General features: G+C 41.0%; 1 protein-coding gene across 2 annotated transcripts in view; it reads right to left on the reverse strand.

Annotated features, from left to right (window-relative positions):
- The window catches only part of AFG1L (AFG1 like ATPase), a 228107-nt gene that overhangs the window by 112610 nt on the left and 103364 nt on the right, over positions 1–12133 (reverse strand). For both annotated transcript variants that reach the window (XM_069726254.1, XM_069726253.1), the window contains exons 4-5: positions 11549–11650; positions 6346–6476 (exon numbers count right to left, since the gene is read on the reverse strand). In XM_069726254.1, coding sequence (XP_069582355.1) covers positions 6346–6476; positions 11549–11650 — 233 coding nt within the window. The remainder of the gene's footprint in view (positions 1–6345; positions 6477–11548; positions 11651–12133) is intronic.

Raw genomic sequence — 12133 nt, forward strand, 5'->3', positions numbered from 1 at the left:
GATATGCGTGTAAATCAGGTAATCCTAATTCTTTTTATGTTTTACTAAAATCTGTTTCACAATTGTGATGGTTTTGCAATTCCAAATGTGTTTTATTAATGGTTTTTACAAACGGTTGAGTCGTTCTCATTTTTTTAGCCACTAAAGAGGAGAATTATATTGCAAGGGCATTTTTACCACACAATATACACCATAAAAACAATTCCCAAAAAACAAACACCCAATTTCAGAATTACATTTTTTTCAGCATCACTGCACTTGCAATTTTTTTTCCCATTTTCCAGTACACTATGTGTAAAAGTGAATGGGGTCATTCAAAAGTACAAGTCGTCTCACAAAAAACAAGCCCTCAAACCCTCTGTCTATGTGGACAGAACAATAAAAGAGTTAAGGCTCTTGGAAGGAGAAGAGGGAAAAAGTGAAAATGAAAAAGAAATTGGCAGCATTGGGAAGGGGTTAAACAGAAATAATGAAAAGATATGGCAGTTGATTTTAGGTGCAAACTATGACTTAGTGTAGAAGAAGGGACTGAACATAAAATTTCAGGGGTACTGCTCAATTTTATCTTTTAAAACGAAATATAAATTTAGAGAGCTACATCATAAGATCTCAAAAGGAATATCAACCTCATCATATGGGAAATTACCAAGGTCAATTCTAAGACACAAAATTGATCGAACTTAACTTTCTATGTATTAAATGAAGGGCCTCCTTGTACTACCACTTCATCTACATTTCAAATTAGTTATTATGCAACTTGGATTTAAGTGTCAAAGATGTAATTTTTTGTTTTTCAAATAAACTCATGGATGGTATTGTGTTTCTGCAATTGTGCATAAATCTACTATTCGGCAATCCCTAACCAGTGCTCACAAGCAGAAATGCTTGCAGTGGGCCCAGCCATACATGAAGACTGATTTTAAATCAGTCTTATTTACTGATTAGTGCCATGAAACCCTAAGTGTTCCAGATGGATTAAGTAGTGGATGGCCACCATGTTCCAACAAGGCTGTGATGTCAGTAATGAGTTGGCGAAGTCATGTTTTTGGTCCAAAATCCCAAAATCATGGTGAGAGAGCTGGTCAGGCCTCTGAAGGTGTGACAATGTCCTCAGCAAAGAATAAAGAATTTCTGACTGACCACTTTTTTCCTTGGGACAAAAAGATGAATCATGCAATCAGCAGAAAAATCATCTTCATGTATGACAATGCACCAACTCATGCTGCAAATACTTCTGAATCATTGGCTGCAATGGGCATAAAAGGAGAACGAAATCATGGTGTGGCCACCATCATCCTCTGACCTCAACTTGTTGAGAACCTTTGGAGTATTCTCAAGCGTAAGAGCTGTGAGGGTGGGAGGCAGTTCACATCAAAACAGCAGCTCTGGGAAGCTATTCTGGCATCCTGCAAAGGAGTTCAAGCAGAAAGCATCCATAAACTCACAAGTTCAATGGAAGAAAGAATTGTGAAGGTGACATCAAAGAAAGGGTCCTATGTTAACATGTAACTTGGCCTGCTAGTATAAATACAAGGTGTATCCCATGCACAAGGTGTATCCAAAAATTGTACGCACTTCAAAAATCTAACACACCACTTCCACAAGTTATTTTTATTGACACCAGTGTACACACAGGAAAACTAGCAACGTTTCAGACAGGCAGGGTCTTTGTAAAGCCAAGAAAAAAGTGCATTTTTTTGCCTGGTTTGACAAAGGCCCCGTGTGGTCGAAACGTTGTTAATTTTCCTGGGTGTACACTGGTGTCAATAAAAATAAATTTTTGTGGAAGGTAGATACCTTGTGCCTTGGATTTTTTTTTGGAGTACGTACAATTTTTGGCCCATTGATTGAGAAAGCTTTTGATTTCAGTAAATGGGACCTCTTAATTCTGAAAATTTAATAAGTGACTATTTTCAGTTCTTTACAACCTATAAAATGTCAGGAAACTGTTGCACATAATAATTTGGAACAATGCATTTAGATTTTTGTCTAGTTTTGAGAAAAAAAAAAATCGGAGAAAAATAGCATTTCTACAAAAATTTGGAACGCAGTATACATTAATATAAACGTCTGAGAATGGTTCACGGAACGCTACAGAAGCCGATCACCCTTTATTAAAAAGAAAAAATAAATACATAGTATTAGCAACGGTAAGTAAATAATTACGGTATGTCTATTTTCCAATTTTGGACCACAAAAAAAAAAAATAGAAGAAAAATCACAATCCAGCCAGACAACTCCTGGTAGAACAACGATGTAGCTTTTATATCAATAGAAATCAAGCAAAAAAAGTTAGGGGTAACTTGGTAAGTGGAAACAAAGTTTCTAGACGCATTAGCAATCTGACTCTTGAGTAAGACAGATAAACAGGTACACTGGTGTCATTATAAACTGCTTTACTCAAGTTCCAGAATCCATGTTTGTATGCAGCTTCAGATAATTGGCATCCAATTTACGTGTATTTAATGCTCCTCTTTATGTCTTATTACAGTTGTAATGATCTCCCTTTTACAGAGGCAAACATTACCTCCGAACTAGTGTTTAGAAAGACTCTGTAATAACATTTGGATTATATAACCGGCAGAAATATACCAAACTCTCTGATACAAGAAAAACCACACTGAATAGATCTGCCTGGGCTATAATGTAGTGTTTTGATGCTGCGCGATACGAATGCCTTTTGCCTTAGGAGAATAAATTGATTTGCAAAAGCTATCTAATTAATAAAGCAAGAGTCACTTGATGTGCTCGCTTGCCAATTTACTCTCTTTTGATCTTGTCCCCTTACTTATACTGAAAAATTACAGCTCTGTTTCAGAGCAAGAGAAGTAAGTAGAAAAAAACAATGGAAAACATATTCTTGTAATAGTCTTTTTTTTATTTTCTATTTTTTTTTTCTAGTATCTCGCATTCATTATACCGTAGAACAAAAGAGAAGGCTACAAATTACCACTAATGGCAGTCTACTAATGAAGAGAATGGAGAAATTTCATTAGCATTTAAGAGAAAAGATTTATTATGACCTAGAGTTGCTTTCTATTATGACTCACTTAACTAAGAAAAAAAGGGAAGAGAAAAATCTAATAGTTAATTTACATGTGTAAGTGCCTGGGACTCTGTCATCTGCTGATTGGTACAGAGGCACATAATGAATAGCAAATATAAGCATATGTAACCAGTAATTAGTGTTGGCACAAAGCATGCGCATCCTGTTAGAAAATTCAGTTTTTATTTTGTTTTTAGAATTTTTATAGTTTGAAGGTACAGTCCATGTATGAAGGTACAGTGCATGTATGAAGGTACATGCCATGTATGAAGGTACAGTCCATGTATGAAGGTACAGTCCATGTATGAAGGTACAGTGCATGCATGAAGGTACACTCCATGTGAAGGTACAGTCCATGTATGAAGGTACAGTCCATGTATGAAGGTACAGTCCATTTATGAAGGAACATGCCATGAATGAAGGTAAATTCCTTATATAAAGGTAGAGTCCATGTATGAAGGTAGAGTCCATGTATGAAGGTAGAGTCCATGTATGAAGGTAAAGTCCATGTATGAAGGTAGAGTCCATGTATGAAGGTAGAGTCCATGTATGAAGGTAAAGTCCATGTATGAAGGAACATTCCATATATGAAGGTATATTCCATATATGAAGGTATATTCTATATATGAAGGAACATTCCATATATAAAGGTATATTCCATGTATGAAGGTATATTCCATGTATGGAGAAATATTCCAGGTATGAAGGTATATTCTATGTATGAAGGTACATTCCATATATAAAGGTACACTGTTCAAAAAAAAAAAAAAAGGGAACACACACAACAGAATATAACTCAAAATCAACTATAAATCAAGCTTCTGTAAAATCAAACTGTCCACTTAGGAAGCAACACTGTTTGACAATCAATTTCACATGCTGTTGTGCAAATGGAATAGACAACAGATGGGAATTATTGGCAATTATCATGTCACACTCAATAAAGGAGAGGTTCTACAGGTGGGGACCACAAACCACATCTAAGTACCAATGCTTTCTGGCTGATGTTTTGGTCACTTTTAAATGTTGGTTGAGCTTTTACACTCGTGGTTGCATGAGACAGACTCTACAACCCACACAAGTGGCTCAGGTAGTGCAGCTCATCCAGGATGGCACATCAAGGTGAGCTGTGGCAAGAAGGTTTGCTGGGTGTCAGCATACTGTCCAGAGGCTGCAGGCGGAACCAAGAGATAGGCCAGTACACCAGGAGATGTGGAGGGGGCCGTAGGAGGGCAACAACCCAGCAGCAGGACCTCTACCTCAGCCTTTGTGCAAGGAGAAACAGGAGGAGCACTGACAGAGCCCTGAAAAAGGACCTCCAGCAGGCCACAAATGTGCATGTGTCTGCACAAACGGTTAGAAACTGACTCCATGGTTATCTGAGGGAGGGAGGGGGGGGGGAAGGGGTATATTTTCTTGTTAAAATAAAACACAAATGCACCTTGTTGTATAAGTAGATAACATTTATTATGATCAATAAAAATGTATCTGATTAAAAAAAGAAACTGACTCCATGAGGATGGTCTGGGTGCCCGACGTCCACTGATGGGGGTTGTGCTCACAGTCCCACATCGTGTAGGACGCTTGGCGTTTGCCACAGAACACCAGGATTGGCAAATTCACCACTGGCACCCTGTGCTCTTCACAGATGAAAGCAGGTTCACACTGAGCACATGTGACAGACGTGACCGAGTCTGGAGATGCCGTGGAGAGCGATCTGCTGCCTGCAACATCCTTCAGCATGACTGGTTTAGCAGTGGGTCAGTAATGGTGTGGGGTGGCATTTCTTTGGAGGGCCGCACAGCCCTCCATGTGCTCATCAGAGGTAGCTTGACTGCCATTAGGTACCGAGATGAGATCATCAGACCCCTTGTGAGACCATATGCTGGTGCGGTTGGCTCTGGGTTCCTCCTAATGCAGGTCAATGCCAGACCTCAAAACATTATGTTTTGGGGGTGTTTCTCTGCTAAGGGCAGAGGACTACTTCTCTGCATCAATGGGAGAATGATTGGAGCCATGTACCGTAAAATCCTGAGTGACAACCTCCTTCCCTCCGCCATGACATTAAAATGGGTCATGGCTGGCTCTTCCAGCAAGACTATGACCCAAAACATACAGCCAAGGCAACAAAGGAGTGGCTCAAAAAGAAGAACATTGAGGTCATGGAGTGGCCTAGCTAGTCTCCAGACCATAATCCCATAGAAAACTTATGGAGGGACTTGAAGCTCCGAGTTGCCAAGCGGCAGCCTCAAAATCTTAATGATTTAGAGATGATCTGCAAAGAGGAGTGGACCAAAATTCCTCCTAACGTGCACAAATCTCATCATCAACTACAAAAAACGTCTGCTGTGCTTGCCAACATGGGTTTTGCCACCAAGTACTTGTTTGCCAGAGGGATCAAATACTTATTTCTCATTGCAAAATGCAAATAAATTGATATAATTTATACAATATGATTTTCTGGATTATATTTTTGATATTCTATCTTTCAATGTTAAAATTAATCTACCCTTAAATTTATAGACTGCTCATGTCTTTGTCAGTGGGCAAACTTACAAAAACAACAAGGGATCAAATACTTATTTCCCCCACTGTATATGAATGAAACAAAGTCACTTGATTGAACAATACCTCAAGGAAGAAAATGGTGTACAGCATTTAATAGCAAATAAAATTGAATGTAGAGCTTTCGTTTATTGAGGTGCTTACAGGGAATCTGTCACCAGATTTTTGCCACCTAATTTTAGAGCAGCGTATTTCAAATACAGAGACCCTGATTCCTTCGATGTGTCTCTTTCTGGGGGCTGCTCATTGTGGTTTTCATAAAATCACTGGTTTATTAGCAGATCATCACTAGAAGACTAGTAAACCTGCAGCCATATAGTCCTCCATGTTCACGAGCTCTGTATAACCCCGCCCCCACCACTGATTGGCAGGGTTCTGCCTATGCACAGTGTATACTTAAAGCTGCCAATCAGTGGTGTGGGCGGGGTTATACAGAGCTCAGTAGTCAGAGGACTGCTGTATGTAAAGCAGATAAAACAGTAATTTAGCAAAAATACTGTATATCACAGAGCCCAGGAAGTGATACATTAGTGCAATCAGGATCTTTGCCCCTACAACATTCTGCTCTCAGATGGTTTAGCAGAAACCTGCTGACAGATTCTCCTTAATCTGACAAGATATCGTATTGTATAAATGGTTAAAGGTCCTTCTGTACGGATCAGAGCTGCATATGAGATGCCAAGAATATATTAGGTATACTATTGCCACTTTGAGAAAAGTTTATCGCAACTTACCTGAAATTCATCAAAACACAGTAGACAAGCTTCCTCGCTTATTTCTTCAGCTATTGGGGCAATGGGATCATATGTTTTAGCCATGAACCCCACCTTTCTTTTTGGTAATGTTTTTTTAAGTCTGTGTATTCCTAAACATATGGAAGCAACAGTTTTATTACAAACATTTTTAGAAATAATTTCTACTGGTTTAAGAATATCTGAAAAACAAAAATATTGAAATCACAATTTTAAACTTTTAGGAAAATACACTTTAGTTAAGCCTGAATTATTAGCAACAGGCTTTATAGGCGATAACTCATGAATTATACATCTAAGCAAGAAAAAAAAAACTAGTTAATAATTACAATTTGACTGATATTTGGAAGTTTATTTTGCTCTAAACATGGTTTTAGTGGGATCTCTAAAAACTAACTGGCGATAATATGATTATATTAAAACAAGTTAGATTTCCTTGCCTAAGTCACTTCTGGATATACATATATGGGCAATTATTTGCCATTTACATGCTTCAAGAGGCAATATCATATTAAGTAGGATATTCTGCCACATGGAAGATCTATTCACAATTACTATATCATTTAGATAATCTAGATTTATAGCACCACCAACATTATCATAGACAGCCAGATTCGAACTAATTTGGGGACTACTACTATTATTACTGACTCATTATTTTTAGGAACTTTTGACACTAAAAAATATTTTACAGTGCAACTCAATAACTATATCGTCTGTCTGCACAGGGTAAATAATATCCCATTAATTAAATGTAATTATTTGAGGATCGTGTGAACTTAGTCTAAGAGGTAAATTTGATAGGTGCTAATAAAATGCAAATATCTGTAGAAAAATCAATTTATTGTGACATTTTTTTCCCTATTGATCATGTGATGTAGATGAAAAGTACCGTATATACTCGAGTATAAGCCGACCCGAGTATAAGCCGACCCCCCTAATTTTGCCACAAAAAAACTGGGAAAACTTATTGACTCGAGTATAAGCCTAGGGTGGAAAATGCAGCAGCTACCGGTGAATTTCAAAAATAAAAATAGATGCTCCATACTTTTCATTATTGCCCCATGGCTGTGCCGTATAGTGCTCTGCACCGTTCATTATTTCCCCATAGATGTACCATAGAAAGCTGTGCCATATAGTGCTCTGCACCGTTCATTAATGCCCCATAGCTGTGCCATATAGTGCTCTGCACCGTTCATTATTGCCCCATAGCTGTGCCATATAGTGCTCTTCGCCGTTCATTATTGTCCCATAGATGTGCCATATAGTGCTCTGCACCTTTCATTATTGCTCCATAGCTGTGCCATATAGTGCTCTGCGCCGTTCATTATTGCCCCATAGCTGCCATATAGTGCTCTGCGCCGTTCATTATTGCCCCATAGCTGTGCCATATAGTGCTCTGCACCGTTCATTATTGCCCCATAGCTGTGCCATATAGTGCTCTGCGCCGTTCATTATTGCCCCATAGCTGTGCCATATAGTGCTCTGCACCGTTCATTATTGCCCCATAGCTGTGCCATATAGTGCTCTGCACCGTTCATTTTTGCCCCATAGCTGTGCCATTTAAAGCTGTGCCATTGCTGCTGCAATAAAAAAAAAATGACATACTCACCTCGCTGCTTGCAGCTCCTCAGCGTCTCATCCCGGCGTCTCTCCGCACTGACTGATCAGGCAGAGGGCGCCGTGCACACTATATGCGTCATCGCGCCCTCTGACCTGAACAGTCAGAGCAAGAGGACGCGAAGACAGAGCGGCGCCCGGCGTGTGGAACGCGGACAGGTGAATATTACATACTTACCTGTTCCCAGCGTCCCGCTCCTTCTGCCTGTCACACGGTCTTCGGTGCCGCTTCCTCTATCAGCGGTCACCGGCACCGCTGATTAGAGAAATGAATATGCGGCTCCACCCCTATGGGAGGTGGAGCCGCATATTCATTTCTCTAATCAGCGGTCCCACGTGACCGCTGAACAGGGGAAGAGCTGCGGCACCGAAGACCGTGGGACGGCAGGGGGAGCGCCAGGACCGCCGGGACTAGGTGAGTATGCCTCAGCGCCCTCTCCCCCTCACCCGCCGACCCTGCCGCCCACCGTGACTCGAGTATAAGCCGAGAGGGGCACTTTCAGCCCAAAATTTTGGGCTGAAAATCTCGGCTTATACTCGAGTATATACGGTAGATCCAAATACACAACAGATTTGCAACCCATTAATAAAGCTCTTGAATAAACTACAGATTACAGCAGAGACTGAGCTGCACATTACCACTAATTTATGACAAAAACTGCATATTTATTACGGTAAATTATTGATTATGCTTACTTATATAGCGCCATCATATTCCACAGACCTTTACAGGTATTTTTATCGCTGTCCCCATCAGGGCTCATAATCTAAATTCCCAATCAGTATGTCTTTGGAATGTGGGAGGAAATCAGACTCCCCAGAGAAACCCACACAAATAAGGGGAGACCATACAAACTCACCTTTTCTTCTCATATCTGCATTTGTTGTCTAACAAAGCAAACTTCAGGGCTTGTGCACATGCTGCTTTTTTGCAGCACTTTTTTCCTGCCTAAAAAAATAGTGTCTTTCTGTTTTCCAGTACCACCAAAGTGGATTTGATTTCTGTAATCCCTTGCACATGCTGCTGTTTTATATACCATATATACTCGTGTATAAGCTGAGTTTTTCAGCACATATTTTGTGTGCTGAAAACACCACCCCCCTCGACACGAGTCATTGTTTCAGAAAGCGGCAGGGGAGAAGCGGGTCACAGGATGCAGGAGCCGGCGGCAGCGGCTGTAACTGTGCCCACTGCTAAAGAGAAATTAATATTCACTGCACTGGCAGTGCGTCCTCGCTGCAGCATCTTGTTGTGGCTTCCAGCAGCTCCTGCGGCTGAGCGATCACGTGTCCCCAGTGAGTGGAGTGAGGTGAATATTCATTACCTTAATGAGCGAGGACACGTGATCGCTCGGCCGCAGGAGCTGCTGGAAGCCGCAACAAGATGCTGCGAAGGCACGTAGGGAAGGTAAGTAGGAGGTTTTTGTTAAGCTTTTCTCTTGGGAGGCCATGCATACAAGGATAGGGATGAGGAGCCATGCATACCACGATAGGGATCAGGAGCCATGCATACAAGGATAGGGATGAGGAGCCATGCATACAAGGACAGGGATAAGGCGCCATGCATACAAGGACAGGGATAAGGCGCCATGCATACAAGGACAGGGAGGGGAAAGCCATGCATACAAGGACAGGGAGGGGGGAGCCATGCATACAAGGACAGGGATGAGGAGCCATGCATACCAAGACAGGGATGATGAGCCATGCATACAAAGACAGGGATAAGAAGCCATGCATACAAGGACAGGGATAAGGCGCCATGCATACAAGGACAGGGATAAGGCGCCATGCATACAAGAACAGGGAGGGGGGAGCCATGCATACAAGGACAGGGATAAGGAGCCATGTATACGAGGACAGGCATAAGGAGCCATGTATACAAGGACAGGGAGGGGGGAGCCATACATACAAGGACAGGGATGAGGAGCCATGCATACCAAGACAGGGATGATGAGCCATGCATACAAAGACAGGGATAAGGAGCCATGCATACAAGGACAGGGATAAGGCGCCATGCATACAAGGACAGGGATAAGGCGCCATGCATACAAGAACAGGGAGGGGGGAGCCATGCATACAAGGACAGGGATAAGGAGCCATGTATACGAGGACAGGCATAAGGAGCCATGTATACAAGGACAGGGAGGGGGGAGCCATATATACAAGGACAGGGATGAGGAGCCATGCATACCAAGACAGGGATGATGAGCCATGCATGCAAAGACAGGGATAAGGAGCCATGCATACAAGGACAGGGATAAGGCGCCATGCATACAAGGACAGGGATAAGGCGCCATGCATACAAGAACAGGGAGGGGGGAGCCATGCATACAAGGACAGGGATAAGGAGCCATGTATACGAGGACAGGCATAAGGAGCCATGTATACAAGGACAGGGAGGGGGGAGCCATACATACAAGGACAGGGATGAGGAGCCATGCATACCAAGACAGGGATGATGAGCCATGCATACAAAGGCAGGGATAAGGAGCCATGCATACAAGGACAGGGATAAGGCGCCATGCATACAAGGACAGGGATAAGGCGCCATGCATACAAGAACAGGGAGGGGGGAGCCATGCATACAAGGACAGGGATAAGGAGCCATGTATACGAGGACAGGCATAAGGAGCCATGTATACAAGAACAGGGAGGGGGAGCCATGCATACAAGGACAGGGATAAGGAGCCATGTATACGAGGACAGGCATAAGGAGCCATGTATACAAGAATGGGGATAAGGAGCCATGCATACCAGGACAGGGACGGGGAGCCATGCATACAATGATACGGATGAGAGGACAATGCATACCCAGCTTATACTCAAGTCAATAAATTTTCCCATTTTTTCATGACAAAATTAGGTGCCTCGCCTTGTACATGAGTACAGTACAGACCAAAAGTTTGAACACACCTTCTCATTTAAAGATTTTTCTATGAATTAACACATGTGGAATTATATACTTAACAAAAATGTGGGAAACAACTGAAATTATGTCTTATATTCTAGGTTCTTCAAAGTAGCCACCTCTGCTTTGATGACTGCTTTGCACACTCTTGGCATTCTCTTGATGAGCTTCAACAGGTAGTCACCGGGAATGGTTTTCATTTCACAGGTGTGCCCTGTCAGGTTTAATAAGTGGGATTTCATGAAAATACAGAAAAATCTTTAAATGAGAAGGTGTGTCCAAACTTTTGGTCTGTACTGTATATACGGTACTTGTCAATTTTCAGCGTTTATTCAGATTTTAAAATAAAGGGGAGAAAAACGTAATAAATTTTACACAGCCTTTCCTCCTTGAAACACTCAGCTTTTTGCTGAGGACAAACACCAAGTCACTTGAATCTGTTATCCAAAAAATTAAACATCTTTCCATAATCTTATCATAACCTTCCCTTCTAGGATATTTTTGAATCTTATTGTACAAGTTTTTGATTGTAATTTAATAGCCAATATATAATATCCAATTAATACGCACACTTATTGACAAGCCTATTATGACCATGGATATATTTACAGGACACCATGTTTGCTACAACAAAAAAAAAGCCAAATTAGGGCTTACTTTCATGTACATCCAGCATAAATCCATGGAAGTGCACTCGCTTTTTCTGCTCAACTTCAACATGTGCAAAAAACATGTCCATTACCATAGTCTTACCAGTACCTTAAATGAGAAGACACAATGTATTAGTATTTCCACTCAATTGGTGAGATGCGATTGACCATATTCCTGCCATGTAATCTAATGCAAATTCTTAAGGTTAAATAAAAAATCTCAAAAAATTGAAACACATGAGGTAATATGAAGGTAACGACAATGAGGATATCTAGAGGTGAAGGGGAATCACCACTATATGTGTATATAGGATAGGTAGAGACCCATCAGTGAAATTCTGAATATAAAAAGAGGAAACAGACCGAATACAAGAGTCTTTGATAAACAAAAAGTATAATTTTATAGGTTACATAAGAATAAAAAAATTTTTGGATTGGGGCGGGAAAAAATAACCAGAAAGAAGCGAACGTAAGACCCAGGAACAGATATCTATACATTTTAAATCGCAAGGTACAATAGCTATGATCATAGATTACATAAAGTGCAAAAGTATGGAATAGCTTGGGTGCCTGGATAGAACATTTCTGGAGG

This window comes from Ranitomeya imitator, chromosome 5 (genome assembly GCF_032444005.1).
Source record: "Ranitomeya imitator isolate aRanImi1 chromosome 5, aRanImi1.pri, whole genome shotgun sequence".
NCBI lineage: Eukaryota > Metazoa > Chordata > Amphibia > Anura > Dendrobatidae > Ranitomeya > Ranitomeya imitator.